The following is a 20,253-nucleotide window of genomic DNA, read 5'->3' as shown; positions in this document are numbered from 1 at the left end:
ACTTCCCCTACTTCCCAAACCTCTGCACAATGACCAATTTGGCTTGGTCCCAAATTGCAATACCTCCCTTAATATTCACCGGCTACACCATGTTATGGATACGGTCCACAGGCAGCCTCCCTGGGCAGGTTGTATATCACTGAGCTGGGATTATTTGCTTGCAGCTCTCACACAATATGGTTTACCTCCCGCATATACTCGTTGGGTAAGGTTGCTCTACACTGGCCCTTCCACACAAGCCCGCCCAACATATTTCTGCTCCCTATTTGATACACAGAGGCATGTGTCAAGGCTGTCCTCTGTCGCCACGTTTATTTCTCCTAGCACTGAAACCCTTGGCACGACCACTACGCCAAGATGCCCACACATGGGGCATCCCCATAGGACCAGCTATCTCATTATATGCAGATGATATGATATTATACATTAGAGACCGCTGCCTGAATCTACAGGCACTGGCTGGACACTTCAAAGCATTTTCTTCCCTCTCTGGCCTGCAAATTAAAGAGACAAAATCTTATGCCTTTTCCTTTGCGGACACTTACAACCGGCCGACACTACCTTTTGGGGAAATGTCTCTTCAGGTGACGCTTGAACGTTTCGATACTTGGAAGTGAAAATATATTGAGAAATGCTTGATGTTTTAGAGGGTACCCTCCTTAAAACTGTAACGTCCCTCAAATCGCAGGTAAACGTCTGGATCACATTACCACTATTGATTGCAGCTTGACTGGCCCTAGCTAAAATGGTCAATCTACCGCAATTGCATTATCACTTTGTGAACCTTCCGGTGCTTATCCCTGCATGGATTTTTAAAATACTAAATGGACTCTCAATTGATTTAATGTAGGCTAGTGGTCGTCGTAGGGTCGCCCTCCCTAAGCTCCAACTCCCCCTGACCAACGTGGAATGGGTACTTCAGATTTTAAATCTCAAGTACAGTGCCTCTCTTACTGGCTAGCAGGCTATAATCTGCAAGAAATCGATTACATCATGGCCATGCTTAAGCGTTGAACATTAAACAGAATGTTCTGCCCTGGTATTGCCATTCCTACGGATGGCCCCCTGCTGCTCCAAGTTTCTGTCTCCCATTTTGTGATCTCTCTGCACTACACCTCCCCACAGGTGCCCTACAATTTGAATACACCACTGGTGGGTCTACCAACGGCCTCTGGGACTCTTACAACACATATATTACTGCTTGGTCACGGGTAGGAGTGGAAACAGTAGGTGATCTATCTGTAGAGGGTACCTTATTGAGTCACACAGACTTTATACATATGCACGGCCTGCCCCATACCTTGTTCTTGACCCATGCCAGCATCACATGTTACATAAAGCGACATTGAGCACCTTGGAGGACCAAACCCACTTCTCATTAATTAATGCAAGCAATGCACACAATGGGACATGGGCGTCATCTAGTACGATGGCTGTACCGGGTTATCCGCTCGCACATACAGTTACTTATGACCGCCCTATGAGCTAAGTGGGAAATAGACCTAGCATGTACTCAGCAAGACAAAGAATGGAGCTTCTTGTTAGAATGTCCCAAAAATTTATCTCAAAACTCCTGATTCAAATTTATACAATTTTCCATTTAGCACAGTGCTTATCTTACTCCACACAAGTTACATCCATGTTCCCAATGATCCCTTCAGCCTGCCAGCGTTGTTGAACACTGGAAGCCAATTTATTACATATGATATGGGCATGCCCCACACTGACTTCCTTTTGGACACAAATCACGTCCCTTCTCCCAGATCTTATGAACAGACTCACTGGCACACCCTGGAATGTTGCATGCTTTGGTTGTAACCTAGACCCAAAAACGCTAAGGTGACTTCACGCTTTGTCGACTTGGCATTGTTGTTGGCTAGATGCCAGCTTACAAAACGTTGGAAGTTCCATGCTGCCCCCATGGTTTCCCAGTGGCAGGAGGAGGTGGTGAAGTGGGACCTGGCTGAGAGTGGTGCACTACACCATGAGGAATATCGCGGCTTATGAAAAAGACCAGTAGCACTGGAGGGGGATACCTTGTTGGAGGCATTTAGAACCCTGAGCGCAGATGGTTCCTAGACTGGCGTTGGCCACTAAACTAAGTCTGCTAATGCATAACACGATTTGGGAGGATCTCATGGGGTACCTGCATGACTAAGCGTTACATACTGCCAAGTTGTTCCTGGGTGCATACCATGTAATCCTAAATCAATTAACTTTGGCTTCCTTAATGCTGAGTGGGGTCGGGAGACTGGCTTTGACATTGATTAAAATAGAATGCCTACAATGCTTACTTTTTCAAATGAGGAATTCAAGTTTATGGGGGGGGGGGGACTTGGATATATGTTCAAAGTTAAAGTACTACTTACATTGCAACTTCACATGTTTTGTCAATGGAATCGATTGTAGCCTGTACTAAGCTGCAACACATGGTGAACTGAAGTTCTGTATTAAATAACGGTTTTCTGTGTGTCTTTGTAAAAATGCAATAACATTTGTTTAAAACATAAAGGCTAACATTTGCACCTGCTGTAGCATTTAATAAGAAAAAAGGTATTTTGTGAATGACCGTAACTTCTCATACGGCCTCAAGCGCACACTATTTGTAAATGCAGATTTTTAAAAGTGAAAGTGTCGCCTGTGGCTTCAGTCCCTCTGAAAGTCTACTTATTGGTTGAGAAATTGCAATGTCCTGTTGTGCATGTAAAGCAGGCCGTTAGTCATAGACTAATAGTAAGTTAAATATCGGCAAACTTTCTTAATTTTAAAGGTATAAAACTCAGGATCTGGTCAAATAATATAAAACAATGTTTATCTGATTCAAGCAGCTTCAGTACATACAGCCTGGAACAAGAACATCAATATCAGAACAATGAGCTTACCTTTACCAGCCCAGACACTATTAGATGGATGCCTCGGGGAGAGTCGCCTTGCTTGCATATTGTATCCTCATAGTCAAAAAATAAAATCTTTGCTCTGGCCTGAAATCCAAAAAAGATGTAAACGAATTACATTTCTAATACGAAGCCAAAGAACTCTTTGAACAGATTTATCAATGTGGATATTCATCCTAAATTGAGGTGTTGCTCAGTATACAGTATGAAACCCGTTTTTCAGTGTTACTTTATTCACTAGATAGCTTAGCAAGAGTAGGAGCCTTCAAAATGAGAGTTCTACTCAGTGACACAAAATGGAGAGAGAAAAGCTGCAAGGTTATAATATCACTGAAGGATGCACTCTGTTGGGTTTCCCTTTGAGTGGTTTCGGAATGTAGAACTCAGAATGTTGGTGGCGACAGGGATGAGTCATGAGAGTCTCTGTCGGCCCGGTTCCACGCGGAGTCCTGTGCGTATGACGTGTCTGTTGCAGTCCTCTGCAGGTGTCATCGGGCTGCTGATTGCAGCTGTCACAGAAACGTTTAGGAGGTGTGTGAGGTGCAACGTCATATGTGCCAATTGTGGTGGAGTTCCGAGTGACTAATAGAATAGTGTATGTTGCAAAAAAGAGTTGAATTTGATTGGTTGAAACGATCAAGGGGACCTTATGGCTTAACATTGTATTAAACCCCAACAATTCTGAGCAAGCTTTGTCTAAGAAATAACTCTTTAATTTATGGCATACAAGTGTATGTCAATTGAATGACTGCAAATGGATGAGTGAATATCCTGAAGGGGTTTACTGAAATCTTGGGGAAGTTGACAGGATTTCAACTTCATATTGTTTCAGCTTCTCATGCACAACGTGCACAAAGTGCCTATCAATTTAAGGATAGAATTGAAAACTGATCTTGAACATTTGTGCTGTCTGGGTATAATCGAACCAATAGAGGGTTCAGAGTGGCTAGGTCTGGTGATACGTTTGGCATGTAAAACAGACAAATCCTTAAGACTGTGTGGAACTTTACATGACTTAAACTCTAACATCTGGGTTAACCACTAGCCCCTTCCCAACATTAAAGAAATGTTGGCTACACTTAAAGGGGCGGTCTTTTTCATGTCTCTCAACATATCGACAGCTTATCATCAGACAGAACTGTGTGAAGAATCCAGACAATGAGGTCATTCGAAACACTATAAGGACCATACTGCTACATCCATACACCCTTCAAATTGATGTCTACTTTTCAAAGGTTGATGAACAACCTAGTGTAGAGTATTTTCAGGATTATATCCTAGTCGATGGAGGAGAGGAGTGTGAATTGTTGTATTCCGCTTTAAGTGTCCTTATATAGGTTTTCCTGATACATGTCCATATAAAGTCACAATTCGTATTGCCCTTGTATAGGCATAAGATCCCAGTCCTTATTTAGGCATTAGCCATGCGATCCAAATACAGGCATGCTCACCTACATCCGTCCACCCCAACGTCACAACGAGTTCTTAGACACCAGACCCTTGAGCTCTTGGGAGTTCCCCTATCACAGTATTATTGATTTCTCCAAGAACTCATTTATTATGCATGAACCGCTATTCCTTAAGGGTTCATTCCTGACGTCTTCCTCTGCCCGACTTTACGTCAATACTAACATTCCAAGGCACCTACCGAGTATAAATATACTTTCCCTTGCCCAAGCAAGTAGGAGGAGACCTCGACTTTAGAGGAGCCCATGTCCCAGCCTGATGCACTGACAAGAGACGCTGTCATCCCTGCTCACAGAGAATCCAGCTTCCAGTGTTCTGACTTCCTTCGTGGGGTGTTAGAGTTCGAGACCCGGAAAGAGATTCCCACCTCTCTCATTCTCAAGGTATGGAGCTGACTAGAACCTAGAGGGGCTCTTGGCATACTAATCTTGGCATATTAAACTTGGCATACCATACTATAGCGTACCATACTATAGAATACATCACCTACTTCTTACCTTGTACTACACTTAGGTACGGTACACTGGGGTAGAACTAGTTAGAGAAGCATCTCATGAGTAAGCCTGGGCAAAGCACTACGCTACGCTCGCGTAGTTTGCGAAGTTTGCGCTACTTCGCACTAAGCGAATTGCACGTAGCACAGTGCGAACACACGTAGCGTAGTGTTGCGTAGTGCAGCGGTCCTTTTTTGGTTGCTCGCGGTCCTCAATGTCAAGTTGGCGACCACGAGCAAGCAAAATGACATCCCAGCGAGACTTTTTCCTCATTCGCGATCAGCAACATCAAGTTGGCGATCGCGAGCGTGGAAAATAAACCTCCCGGCGAGATTCTCAATGCGAGGAGGTCAGGTTTCTCATTGCGAGTGGTCACGTATGCTCGAAACTACCAGTCCGCGTTGAGAAAGCTGCCGCTCGAGTAAAAATCTACTCGAGCGGCAGAAAACTACAGCTCGCACTGTGCAAGATGCCGTTTTCAATGATTGCACAGTGCCGGTTGCTTGTCCGCACTGTGCAATCATTGAAAACAACATCTTGCACAGTGTGCACAGGGTACTATGCAGTTCGCGAAGTGCTACGCGTAGCTCGCGTAGAGCGAAGTGCACTTTGCGTAGCTTCGCGTAGTGCTACTTCGCGAACTACGCCCAGGGTCATGAGTACTCGCATTTTTTGCTTATGTTATTTATGTATATGAATACATGTGTCATAGCTAAAAGATAATGCTAGCGCAGTATTATTTCTTTCTACTGCTTACGCTGTACATAATGTATCTCGCATACTGTCTTACGACGATATAATCCAGTACGCTGTCTAAGGTCTGTGGGTCAGAATCTGTTGGTTATCCCTAAATTCAGACTGACAACAAAGGGTGGTAAATCTCTCTTTGTGTTGGGTGCCAAGGCCTGGAACAAGCTCCCCCTTTTCTTACGTTCCATGTCGGATGAAACCCAATATAGGAAAGCACTAAAAACCTGGGTATACTCTATGTCCGATTCAGCTTGCATAGCAATGGTTTAAAGATGCAGTGTCCTGTGTGAAATGTTGTCTACCTCTTCCCCCCCCATCTCGTACACCTGAGTTGGGTGAGCGCCAAGATACTCCCTGGAGTGATAGCAGCGCTATAGAAGTGGATTTTACATTACATTACATTACGATTGTAACAGCTCATATCTCTTACACGAGAAACACGACTGTTCAATAAATGCTTTTATTGAAACGCCTGTCTATTCTTTCTGTGTAACTCTGAAGAAAGTAAGCATGCACGATTAGCTGAGTGAAACTGTTATCTGTTGTTTCCACGATTCTGAGAGTGTTCCAATTCTAAAGGGAAACAAAATTGTCATGTTTCTGCGGTTGCCAGAAACTACTCCCTTCTTGTTTACAAGGAGTTTCTAGTGGCCTCTGAATTAGCTGGTAAAAAGTAATTAAGTTTATTATACTTGATAGGGGCATACTGACCTCAGTCCTATGCCAAATCTATAGGGTATATTATTCCAATGCGCAGAGCCTATTAGGGAAATAGGAACTACACTACATGGCGCCCAACATTTGGTAAGGCACTAATTTAATGCTAGATACTGAGTAACTCAGTTGTGCTTTTCCCAGTGACCCCTACTGACATACTCCATGAGACGTCTGGAGTGGGTAGGGTTAAGTATCCGCCAAAGCTGAATAGGACAAAAATCCTATATATTAGCTTTTTGGTTTGTTCAACGTTGAAGGATACAGTGTTCCAAAATATTGTGCACCTTATCTTTGTTTCCTTGAAACATGTCCAACATTTTTCAAAAACAATGTCCCTGAACGGGGATACTAACACCGAGAACAGTGTAGCTGCGGATGACCCAGTCGTAACAGCTTTTAAATTTACAGGTTTAAATGAAACCGATGAGGGTGTAATAAACATCCCTCCAAACGAAAGGAGAGCCATCACTCTAAAAGTATTAAACACGGCTTTACACCAAGAGGTGGTAGAGCAGTTTTCGTGATAGAGGCACACGAATCCTTTCATACAGAGGTATTCTATTCATGGATTCTATTCCCAGAATCAAATCCAGTAACAAAAGTATTTCACTTCTTTAAAGAAGATGAACCTTCTGAGGAATATATTCCTTTCGAGGATATTGAAATTCCACTAACATACCAGGATCATAATCTTTGGTTTAAAGGCGCCCTAAAACATCACAAAAGCATTACCAAGCTCGGTCCACTAGGTACACTAGGAGTAACATGGCCGATTCAGGCAGGCTACACACCTCATCCTGACATCGAAGAAATGTCAGACGAAAAATTACTTACTCAACTACAAGAGTTAATAAAAATGTACAGACAATTAGTCCAATATGTCATGCGGACTTTCACAGTCCAACCACCAATAACCATTCCAAATCAAACCTCCCAACAGGGGTATACACAAAAAATTACTCCACAGACTTTACACGCAGTCATGGGTAAAATGCCCACAAAACGTGAACAAATTCTATTCTGGATAGCTCAAAAAATTACTCAAATCGAAGCAGTATTTCAAAATACTAGCCCTTATGAGAAAGACAGAATCCTAACAATCTGTTTACCAATGGGGATCACACCACAACTGGAAGACTGCACCACTTGGGCACAGTCTTTGCTGCCATCTATACTAAAACATATGGTGTTACGTCAATTGCAGTAATACCAGATGTCCTAAAACAAATTCAAAACGAATACGGGGCAGAGCCTGCTCTTAATTTAGGTATGAAATTACTGTAAAACTTTGACCAGGTCTCAACAGTAATATTGTCTAATATTAAAGGGGAGGCAGCATCAGTGGCGATCCGCCAACGCTTAAGGGAATTTGATGTAACAGAACATCAACATGGACTACCCAGAATAATAGAAAAATCTTACTCAGAATTAGGCAGAGGCAGTTTGGGTGGAAAACCTTTGAAGTCGAAACTGTCTGAAGGTCCTGGGAAGGAATCTGTTAAACAAAATCCTACATCTTCTAAAAAGAAGTGGGAAACTAATAAACAAAATTCAAAAGAGACACGTTCTCAATCCTGAGGTAGGTCTCCTCAAAAGGAGCCCTCTGAAAGCAGGTATAACCTCAGGAATAGGGATAATTTAAGAAAACCTGACAGGTATCAAGATCCTGATACACGTTCCTCTCGTACCTTTCAGATATCCTCACAGACATCAGATAGAAGAGGACGGTCAGATCACAAAGAAGAACGCGTGAAGTCCAAAGACGATCAACACGTTCAGAAAAATAAATCAAAACCTCAATTCACAAAAAAGAAGGCAGCAGGTCTGAAGATCAGACATGCCGAGAATACTTAGAACACAGCTCAAGAATGGATAATGGGTTCAGACAATGCTGGACAGTGCAGCAAAAGTAACAATAGCTCACCAGAACCTGAAGGAACTTCTGGAGATAGTGGACTTGAATGAGTACATCATAGTAGAGACTGTAGACACCAGGGTTAGTACTCCACAAAAGTTATATGAAATAACACTCCGAATGGAGGGAGACATACCAAGAAAAGTGAAAGCACTCTTTTGGGAGAAACTTCCAAGGGGTTATGATATACTTCTAGCAGAACAGGACTGGCCACCAAAATTAGTCAGGGAGTGCCCACATGGTGAGGACATCATTATGCCAGCCTTCTCCAGCCATATTCCAATTCACCTAAAAATACTTATGCCAGGAAATGGGCAGTAGCCCAGGCACCAGCACTATACAAAAATCATGTAGGATGGGATGAGAACTCACCTCACCACAAAATACAGCTAAAAAATCAACCTACTGCACAAAGCCAGTACCCAATAAAGCAAGAAGCTAATAAACAGGTCAGGGAGATCTTAGATCAACTTGAATACCAAGGGGTGATTGAAACATGCACCTCCTCAATGAACAATCCTTTGTTTCCTGTATCCAAACCAGACAATACATATCGTCTAGTTTTGGATTACAGACACTTGAACACTTGTTCCAAAACATTTGCAGTGCAAAATGCACATAGTACAGCATTAATGAATAACATTGTGTGTAAAAAATATAAAACCACATTGGAAATTTCAAATGGTTTCTTTTGTCAAAACATAGCACCTGAAAGCAGGTACTTAACAGCTTTCTCAATAATGGGACTCACGTCAACTTTGTCGACTCCCCCAAGGGTTCAAAAACAGCCCGGGGTTATTCTCAGCAAGGGTAACAGAGTTACTACAAATTTATGATAATGAGGCATTGTCATATGTCGATGACATCTACCTGACAGACGATGACCTAGATAGACATTTAAACAGGGTGAGTACCATTATACTGGGCTTCGCCTCTGAGGGCTATAAATTCAACTTTAAAAAATCCAGAATTGCCCATCTCAATGTCCTTTTCCTAGGATATGACCCTTCAAGTGAAGGCAAGAGCCTGACAGCTAACTTTTTAGAAAAGTGTGCGCTCCTCCAACCTTCAAAAACGCTGAAAAATGGACAGTCCATCTTGGGTTTCCTAAATTTTGGAAGAACTCACATTCTAAATTACGCAGAAAGGGTTAAACCTCTCTACGAATTAAACCTGTTTTGTCAACAAAACATTGGACAGGAACACACAGAGACCAAGCTAACATGTTAGCAACAAATCACTTACAAACACGCATAAATAAAGGCAATTTAGTGATCCGAATAATTTCGGGTCAATGCGGGTTCACCTATTTAACATTTAATAAGGGTGAAAAAGTACCAATAGCATACAAATCACATTTGTATACACAAGCAGAAATGCGCTTCACTTCAACAGAAAAGATACTGATAGCAGTTCAAGACGCTGTAGCAAAAGAAAGAGCTCCAGCTCAGGGGAAACACTTTATTGTTGTGACTCCAGTACCAGCCTTAGAAGTGGTTACAAAAGCTAGCATTCCAAATGCAAAAGCTTTACACCCTAGATGGATACAATGGGTTAATTCTCTTGCTGCAACAGATGTTGAATATGTTTTGATCCTGATTTAAAAACACAAGTGTTCCTGCAGTATGAACAGGAATGTCCTCTGCCCACTGAAATTCTGCCTCTCGATCAGTACGAATGTATAATTTATGCTGACGGATCAGCACAACCCGCTACAGGGAGTAAGCAAGCTTACAGTGCAGCGTACGCAATCGTTAAAGGTCGCATGCGTGATGGTAACTTCCGACCAATGGTCACTAATAAAAACTCAATCTCTAGGAGATTGTACAGCTCAGCGAGCTGAACTACAAGCTTTCAAACTGGCACTTGAAAATACAGATCGCGAATTCCCCACACTTATAACGTGCGATTTTTTTTTACTGCGTCCAGTCATATAATGAATATTTACAGAATTGGCTTCAAAACGGATTCAAAGATGCAAAAGGTGGCACAATAATGCATAAACGCTTTGAGAACAAGTAGTTCCGTTGAGAAACGAACTACCAAAAGCTCACGTGATACACACGATGAGTCATCAATGTGATGGCATTCACATTGCAGGGAATTCATTGGCTGATGAAGCCTCAAAGGGGGCTGTTCAGACGGCTTCTGTAGCTGCGATCACTTGTTCAAAAACGAGAATAGACAGTGAGATATTGTTGGCTGTCAATGCTTCAAGTAAAGGCAGTGGTGGAGCGTTACCAAAGAAATTTCCACTCAAGTACTCCTATGTAATTGATGCGAACAACGTTCCTTTTGCTCGAATCCCTGGAGTGGGGAATAGGGTAATTCCAAACATGGAACGTAGATTAGGACTGATCCTAGCAGCACATGAAGGGATAGCCGCTGCCCATGCAGGTGTTTCTGCAACTTTATCTTTACTAAAACAAAGATATTGGTGGCCTGGCATTGGGAAACAGACCACAAACTATGTTTTGGAATGTGAAATATGCCAACAGATGAAAGTCTCCACAGTGAAACGTCGTGCGCAGACACCCCTGTTGATCTCAGGCAAACCATTAGCTTGTGTTTACCTGGACCACTGCGGTCCCTTGCAAATATATAATGGTCGCAGTAGATTCGTGCTCAAGGTCCCTATGGATGTGGCCTCAGCGCTCGGCTGACGCTTGAACTGCTATAAAAGATCCACAAGTCTTTATCGGCACATACGCAATTGGCACACTACATTCTGACCAGGGCCCTGCATTTAGCTCTCGGGCTTCCAAAGAAGCCATGGCCATTTTGGGCGCAGCATTGCGGTACTCTTCTCCGTTTATTCCTGAGGGAAATTCTGTTGTGGAAAGGAAAAACCAAGACATAAAGCAGTCTATAACAGCTAGAGTATTAGGTTCGGGTGATGGGTGGGTCTAACATATTTATGGCCGATAAAAAATCGTAGGCCTTGTGGACTCTGACCTAGTAGCAGACTCCCTCCTCTCGCTACTATCCAAGAGGTTCAGACTAAAAGACTCATAACCATCGAGAATTCAACAGAAAGAGATGAAGGAATAAGTAACAGTGCTATGGAACTCATCCCTCTTGAACCTCAAGTAACAGTTCTTCCAGATACACCTGTCTACACAAACGTAACACGTGATCAACTGGTTCCAGCGATTTCAACGAATCCTAATGCAATTCCGACAATTAACCGAACTGCTTCTGGCTATTTCATTAACTTTGATACGTTTTCTGAGGATCCAAGTGAGCCTGAAACAACGCCAGCCCTAAAAACTTTCAAACAACAAGTGCAAGACCTTTTTCATTTTCTGAAAGGGACTTATCTGGTTTCACCATGGATTGAACTATGGATTATTTCTGGAATATTTTTCTTTGTGCTTTGGCTAGCTTTGGTAATGACTCTTAGCGTGCTTATGAATGGAAGATACATTTGTTTAGACACTGAGAGTAAAAATGTGAACTTACTTTTAAAGCCACACAAATCTTCCCATTGTGAAGCAAGAGACTTGTCAGCAGTGAACATCACAGCCGTTCCTATACAGGATGGTATAGTTTGGGACAAAACCGATTTTGACATATTTGGCCCGACGGAACTTTTGAAGATTCCACATTTATTTAAAATTTCATTAAGTGACTTTATTACCTCCAGTACCTATTCTGATGATTTGGACTTTGATGTTTGATCTAGAAAGGTCTGCTGTGTTCTCTAACAATGAAAACTTAGAGGGTTCATCAGACTACAAACAGCTTTATTATTACAACCACTATGGTCATCATTTCATGCATAAATCTGCAACACCGAGAAATGTGTTTATGTTTAACCAATGGGAACATTTACCTACACCACCAAAGGGTAGTTCAAAAATGTTTGCAAATAAGTTTCCATATTTTTCAGGGTACAATACATCTGATCCAGAAAAGTTTTTCTATAGGAATGTAAACAAAACAGGATAGAAAATTATGTTAACTAATACAAAACAAATGTATTCTGCAGCCTTTATTGCCCAACTGTCTAGGCAAGGGTTTGACTTTTGGAAAGACACAATCGACACAAAATCTGTCTGGGGTTCTAAAGATTGGCAAGTGCAGGGGATAGAATCTTTGTTTAGAGGCTGTATCATCCCAGAGCAAATCATGTTTTTGAATGACACTGTGCAACAAACGTCTTGCCTTGGATTAGCCAAGATCAAAGACATGAACACACCTTCAAGTAATAGCACTACACAGGGAGCGGTCACAGTAGACACAATACCACAAAACAACAGATCAGATCCTGATTGGGGAAAATGGTTGCTCTGGCCCACAGACACAAACATCTGTCAAGAAAGTTTCCTGAATAGAATACAGGGCTTTACTATCCATAGGCCAGACCCACGTTATGTTAAACAACAGCATCCGGGGGTAGTAAAAACATACAGTGTAGGAAAATTGTGCCTTGACTGGTTACAAAAATCTACACTCAAGGATGTGAAACAACACTTATCTTTACTTAAAGAAGACGCAGACCTTAGGGATTTCTTGCTAGGACCAAGAGAACCGCATCAAAAGTAGTTGTCCACCCAGGGTTATCATATATGCCGGCATTTATGCTGCTTATAACGAAATATGGAAGGTTTCACAGGCAGAGGCTGCAGAAAGAATACGTGAGCATGATCGTATTAACTTAGAGAAATATCTCACTGTGGTCGACAATGGGTCAACAACTTTGTCATCCAGAATATATTCACTGGACAACATTGTAACCTCTGCTATTGACATACTGGAACAAGCTTTAGCCATGTTACAACAAGGCCAGTCTCAGTTATGTCCTATTATGTTATTAGGCTGGATGCTGCAATCCTTGCGTGCAGGCTATGTGCCTTGGCGTTTTATTAACACGTCGTCTCTGTTTTCAGAATACAATCTCACGGATAAACAGGTTGAACTGGCACAAAGAGGAGCAAAGTATACAGTGCTGAGCATTGAAAAACTGGAAAAATTACCATTTACGGTAGCAGAAAAACCAGCTACAGAATGGCTTATTTATGGCAAAATAACTCTGCCTGTCACTACTTTTCATTTTCAGTATTGCCTCAAACAAATACATGCAGGCAAATATGAAAGGTTAGATAAAGAATACATTAAGACATCCTGGGATTTACCTTACGAATACAGATGTTGGAGTGGGGATCGTGAAGTGTTTCTAAGCGGTACACACTGTGAAAATGCACTGAGTGGATCTCTCATAAGTCAGGACATTTCTTTACACTGGCCTTGTAATGGTTCTGTGGCAAACTTGTCCTGCCACCTGCAGGGTACACCAGCTGCTGTGATTAATCCAACGTTTGGTCAACTTTCTTACGGGAGTTACCTCATGTTGAATGCTCACGGTTGCTGTGACATGTTGCCAGGAATCCTATATCTGGTAACGGTTAGCTCCAGGGTTACTTGTTGTAGACAAGTATTGTTTCCTCAAATAGACCCAGTCAGGGAGTCGCCTCTATGGCCTTCATTGAATGTTTCGTTTATACGTTTTGATACTTTAAGCTGAATGAAAGCCATGCTTTTGCAAAAGACCATGCCTTTGACCTCGGCCAAAGAAACCTATGATCTACGAGTTGCAAGGACTTCGGCTGAGATACATGCTCTAATTGGTACAAACTGCCCTATACATTTCATAGAAATGATGGGACGCATCTTCAACATGTCTGATATGAGCGGGATTGTACATGTATTTAAGACCATATGTTCAGGACTGTTAACACCTTTTCAGGAAGTCTTCGGAATCATTCCAAATTTCGTGCATACGGTGTTTAGTGGTGTTCTAACACTCATTGCAGGAATCCTGTTTCTATTCCTACTGCTAAGCTATGGCTTACCTATCCACCGGCGTCACTCCCAGCAACTTGGAGAAAGCTCTCCAAGAACGGAAGTGCTGTGAGCGCATAGTGCAACTTTTGGGCATACCTCATCTACGGGAACTTAATACAACATGGTTTTGGTCATTCAGACCAATCTGGCAAGATTGCATCTTACCTGTTCTACGCTGCCTGCTTTGCGGTGAAAAATGCGTGCTAGACATCTGTCTAATACTCCCATCAGTCATGCCAACGGATATCGATACTCTGCTGGACCCGATAACGGTCCATGTTTTGTGTTGTCCCCAGAGGCTACCAATCATGATGACGGCATTCGTTGAGATCTCACAGACGCTTCCTGCTGCTGCTGAGGTACAAGATGGATCGACAGGCATACAGGTAACAACAGACGCGAACATTGCTGTGGCATCCCATGCTGAAGGCGATGCTTCACATTTCTGTGCAGTTAACCTTCTAAACGAGGTGTTCCAACTGTCACCGACATCGGTAGACGATCTTTTGTCTACAGGAATGGTGGATTTCATGTTTACACCAGACCCATACACTGACTTTGATTCGGCTCACAGTGTACCGGGAAAACAATGAATTTGGCCTCCATATTTTCAAAACAGGACAGAACTTGGAATTCTTCCTAAAATTGACTTTTTTCTAAATTTGAAAACACATGGCAATTCAATCTGCTTACAGTAGAACTATTCATATAGAACGGACTTCTTTGAATACTTTCAGGGACACATTGTCACCTTATTAACCACTATTTCATTTAGTACCATGTTGTGAAATGGATTTGTTTTTTGAATACTTGTCAACCATTTTGTCATAGGTATATATTTCTATTCATTCATATTGCATTTATTTCCGATATATACTAGGAATGAAAAACTGATTTAAAATGTACAGTACCTTTGCATTACATGTTTAGCAACGGGTTATTTTTTAAAACTTCTTTTAGTATGCTTTTACAAATGTTTTTAGCAACATGTGGTACTCAGTTTAATGTTTAGCATTTAATGATTAGCATTTAATATTATCGTTCATTCAAAAGTGGAGTGGGTGTTGTATTCCGCTTTAGGTGTCCGTATATAGGTTTTCCTGATACATGTCCTTATATAGGCACAATTCGCATTCGCATAAGATCCCAGTCCTTATTTAGGCATTAGCCATGCTAGCCAAATACAGGCATTGTCACCTACATCCATCCACCCCAACGTCGCAACAAGTTCTTAGAAACCAGACCCTTAAGCTCTTGTGAGTTCCCCTAGCACAGGATTATTGATTTCTCCAAGAACTCATTTATTATGCATGAACCGCTATTCCTTAAGGGTTCATTCCTGATGTCTTCCTCTACCCGACTTTACGTCAATGCTAACATTCCAAGGCACCTACCGGGTATAAATATACCTTCCCTTGCCCAAGCAAGTAGGAGGAGACCCTGACTTTAGAGGAGCCCGTGTCCCAGCCTGACGCACTGACAAGAGACGCTGTCATCCCTGCTTGCAGAGAATCCAGCTTCCAGTGTTCTGACTCCCTTCGAGGGATGTTAGAGTTCAAGACCCGGAAAGTGATTCCCACCTCTCTCATTCTCAAGGTATGGAGCTGACTAGAACCTAGAGGGACTCTCGGCATACTAAACTTGGCATCCAATACTATAGCCTACCATACTATAAAATACATCACCTACTTCTTACCTTGTACTACACTTAGGTTAGGTACACTGGGGTAGAACTAGTTAGAGAAGCATTTTTAGCTTATGTTATTTATGTATATGAATATATGTGTCATAGCTAAAAGATAATGCTAGCGCAGTATTATTTCTTTCTACTGCTCACGCTGTACATAATATATCTCACATACTGTCTTACGATTGTAAAAGCTCATATCTCTTACATGAGAAACAAGACTGTTCAATAAATCCTTTTATTGAAACGCCCGTCTAATCTTTCTGTGTAACTCTGAAGAAACTAAGCATGCACGATTAGCTGAGTGAAACTGTTATCTGTTGTTTCCTCGATTCTGAGAGTGTTCCGACTCTAAAGGGAAACAAAGTTGTCATGTTTAGGCGGTTGCCAGAAACTTCTCCCTTCTTGTTTACAAGGAGGTTCTAGTGGCCTCTGATTAGCTTGTACAAAGTAATTACGTTTAATATACTTGGTAGGGGCATACTGTCCTCAGTCCTATGCCAAATCTATAGGGCATATTATTCCAATGCGCAGAGCCTATTAGGGAAATAGGAACTACACTACAGAACATGACTTGAGGGTCAAGAGTGTATTGGAAATCATCAAAGCATGAGGATTAGCACTGAGTAAAGATGAATGCAAATTTCGTCAAATAGGAGTTGATTATTCAGACCACTGTGTATCAATTAAGGGCAAATAAAAAGTCTGAGAGCAATTGAGAAGGCACCCGCACCCAATGATAAAGACCAACTAAAGTCTTTTTTCAATCTCACTGAATTCTACGCTAAATGTATTGATTTCACTAGCAAAATAGCATGCTTGGGCTGCTTGCTTATGAAAAATGTGAAGTATGTGTGGAACAGAGAATTATTATTATTATTATTTAGAGTTTGTAGAGCGCGTAGTCACCACGAGGGTATCCCAGCGCTAGAACCTTGTTGCTCAGGAGGGGGAGCGGCTAGGTAAGAGACCGGATTAGGGGAAGAGGAGAGTTTTGAGGGTTTTTCTGAACCGAAGTAAATCGGGCTCTGTTCTGACGTTCAGAGGGAGTGCGTTCCACTTGAGTCCGGTGTTTACCGAGAAGCGGCGGCCCCCTATCCGGGCCTTTTTCACCATGGGGATCGTGATAAGGTTTCCGTGCTCTGAGCGAAGCGCTCTCGTGGGTCTGTAGGGGGTGATCCAGTTGTTTAGTATGGGGGGGCCGGTGTTATGGAGAGCCTTATGGGCCAGGCAGAGGGCCTTGAAAGTGACCCTTTCTTTGATCGGGAGCCAGTGTAGCTTCCTAAGAGCGGGTTTGGCCGATGATCTGGCCGGGGTGCTAGTTAGGAGTCTGGCGGCGGCGTTCTGAGCCTTTTGCAGAGTTTGGAAAGTGGATTCCGGGGCGCCCAGGTAGATGGCGTTGCTATAATCCAACCTGGATAGGATTAAGCCCCGGATCAGCATAAGGCGCGACTGGAAGGGTAGGAGAGGGATTACTTTCCTGCAGGATTTAAGTAACCCGTAGCAGGTTCCGGCCGTCTTTCTGGCCTGGGTCCGGAAGGTAAGGTCGGTCTCCAGCCACACGCCAAGGCTCTTGACCTCCTTTTTGGGAGTGGGAGGATCGCCCATGCAGGCGGGCCAGAAGTTGGAAGGGATGTTAGTGGTTTTTTGTCCGAGGACCAGGATCTCTGTCTTGGAGCCATTAAGCTTCAAGGCGGAGTCGCTCATCCACTGGTATACGCTGGTAAGGCAGTCGTGGAGGTTGGAGGGCTCGAGTTTGGGGTGGGAAAGAGTGACCACCAGTTGCGTGTCGTCGGCGTAACTGACGATGGTGACTCCGAAGGGTGAGACAAGTTCCTCCAGTGGGGCCATATAAACGTTGAATAATGTAGGGCTCAGGGAAGAGCCCTGTGGCACACCGCACTGGAGGGGGATGGAAGAGGAGCGGCTTTCGCCTTCCCATACTTGATAGGAGCGTCGGGAGAGAAAGGACGAGAGCCACTTCAGGGCTTTGCCCTTAACTCCAACAGTCCCGAGGCGGTGGATTAGAACCTGGTGGCTGACCGTATCAAAGGCCGCACTTAGGTCTAGGAGGACCACTGCCACTGATCCTCCTGAGTCGATGATTTCCCTGGTTCTTTCCACTGCCACAAGGAGTGCAGTGTCTGTGCCTTGGCCAGGTCTGAAGCCAGTCTGCGAGTTGTTGAGAAGATGGTTTGACTCGAGATATTGCGACAACTTTTTGTTAACTAATTTTTCAGCGACTTTGCCTATCCAGGGGAGAAGTGAAATGGGTCTGTAGTTGGAGAGGTTAGTGGGGTCAAGCGACGGTTTCTTGAGAAGCGCTTTGACTACGGCTTCCTTCCAGGTGGAAGGGACCACTCCGTGTTCCAGTGAGATATTGATCAGGGCAGTCAGTTGAGGGACTATGGTCTGCATGATAATTTTTGCGAAACGTATGGGGACCGGGTCGCTAGGGGCTCCGCTCTTGGTTGAGGCCAATGTGGTTCTTACTTCTTCTTCCGAGACCGGGCCGAGCGACTCTAGAAGGGGTTTGTCTACGGGAGGCGTCTGCTCCTTGGCTCTTTCTGAGATGTTGGAGTTGGCAGGTGGGAGGGAAGAGAGTATTTTTTTTATTTTTTCATCAAAGAAGGAGGCCAACATGGCGCATTTTTCCTCGGCTTCTTTGGGGTCCAGGGGTTTCTGGGGGGGGGCAGGGACACGGAGGAGTTCTTTAAAAATGGAGAAGGTCTCCTTGGATGAGCAGGCAGAGTTTTTTATCTTTTCCTCGAAATAAGTCCTTTTAGCGTCATGAAGGGCTTGTTTGTAAGCTTTCATGGAGCAGAGGTAGACGCTTTTCTCTTCAGCTGTTTTGTGTTTTCTCCATAGGCGTTCTGTCTTTTTACAATGCTTTTTGAGAGAGGCAAGGGCGGGTGTGTACCAGGGGGAGGGACTAATTCTTTTCATGTGTTTCAGCGAGCTCGTCAATGGAATGGAGCTGTCTAGAGGTTGGACTAGCCAATCCATGAGTTCTCTGTCCGCGGTATTAGGGTCCGTGGACAAAGGGGAGATGGTATTGCGTAGTTTGGCTTCCCATTCCTCTGGAACTAATTTATGCCATCGTCTGGTTTGTACCCTAGTTTTATAAGAAGGCCCTGGAGATGTGTCGAGTGGCCAGTGCATGGGAATCAGCATGTGGTCTGTCCAGGGCAGGGGGGTGGGGTCCTGGGCGTACAGGTTCGCAATGTTAGAGAAGATGGGGTCTAGGAGTTGGCCCTTCTCGTGGGTGGCTTTAGGATTTTGCAGGAGGAGGTCAGCTGTGGTGAGATCTGCAAGCAGGTTTGCTGCGGTGTTATTCGTGGGGTCCAGGAAATGAATATTAAAGTCCCCTAAGAGGAGGAAATTGGAGACCGAGATGGACTTGAGTAGGATATGGTCAATCAGAGTGCTAGTAAATTCCCCTAGGGATCCTGGGGGTCGGTACACAAGTATTCCGGAAAGGGAGGTGGAAGGAGAGATCTGGATTGTGAAGTAGCAGTTCTCACAGTCTTTAACAGAACCGGTCTCGATTCTGCATTTGAGGTGATCTTTGAAGAGTATGGCTAGACCTCCGCCTCTACCGATTGGCCTATTTAGGCAACATATTTGGTAGCTGGGGGGAGTTGCATTGGCCACATCGAAGTCGTTGTGCGGGGTTAGCCAAGTTTCTGTCAAAAATAGCAGATCTAGCCGCGAGTCCTGGACAAGGATGTTGATTTCATGGGCATGCTTTACCAGGGATCTGCAGTTCAGAAGACCGAGCCGGAGACCTGGGTGGCATTCCGTTTCCTCGAGGTTATTACAGAGGGTGCATCCTACATAGGGTGTGTCCTCCTTGTGGATGTATTTGCACTGGGGGTGTTTTCCACGGTTCCAGGCAAGCAGTGAGTCTCTGGGGTATGAGATGCCATTTTGCCGATTGGGCATAGTGGCTAGGCCTAAGGCCATCTTGGCCCGGACGGGCCCAGACGGGCTTGCCTTTGGCGCGCCTTCGGCGCGCTGACGGCGCGCCCGCTGCGCCCGTCCGCTGCGCGTCCGGTAGTTGCACATCTTAAATGTTGCAGAAAAAGGGGCGGGTGGGCGTGGCCTAAGTGGGCGTGGCCTCTCTCCCTCGCCGAGAATGGCGGCAGGGAAGTTTGTTTGATGCCTTAACGTTGCAGCGAGGGGGTCGCTGTTCTAGTGACTGAGAGCCCGCTTCAGGAGGAAAACGGGTGAGTGAGGTTCAGTTAAAAGTACAAAGTATTTCGGCGAAATTAGTGACACAAATGCAAATTTTAAAAAAATGAAGGTTTCTCTCCCGGCTTCCGCCTCAGGAGCTGTCAGGATTCTAAGCAAGTTGCGCTGAAGGCAGCGTTTAAGTACTGATGGCGGCGGGTGGGCGTGGCCTAAGTGGGCGTGGCCTCTCTCCCTCGCCGAGAATGGCGGCAGGGAAGTTTGTTTGATGCCTTAACGTTGCAGCGAGGG

General features: G+C 43.9%; 1 protein-coding gene across 1 annotated transcript in view; it reads right to left on the bottom strand.

The window, feature by feature from the left end:
- Nucleotides 1-20,253, bottom strand: part of LOC146860824 (sperm-specific sodium:proton exchanger-like) — a 4,630,975-nt gene that overhangs the window by 698,594 nt on the left and 3,912,128 nt on the right. The window contains exon 18 of the mRNA XM_085646174.1: nt 2,883-2,981. Within this exon, the coding sequence (XP_085502300.1) occupies nt 2,883-2,981 (99 nt within the window). The remainder of the gene's footprint in view (nt 1-2,882; nt 2,982-20,253) is intronic.

Source organism: Triturus cristatus, chromosome 3_1, assembly GCF_964204655.1.
Source record: "Triturus cristatus chromosome 3_1, aTriCri1.1, whole genome shotgun sequence".
Classification (NCBI taxonomy): domain Eukaryota; kingdom Metazoa; phylum Chordata; class Amphibia; order Caudata; family Salamandridae; genus Triturus; species Triturus cristatus.
The sequence above is the reverse complement of the archived record's forward strand: the minus strand, read 5'-3'. Positions and strand labels throughout refer to the sequence as shown.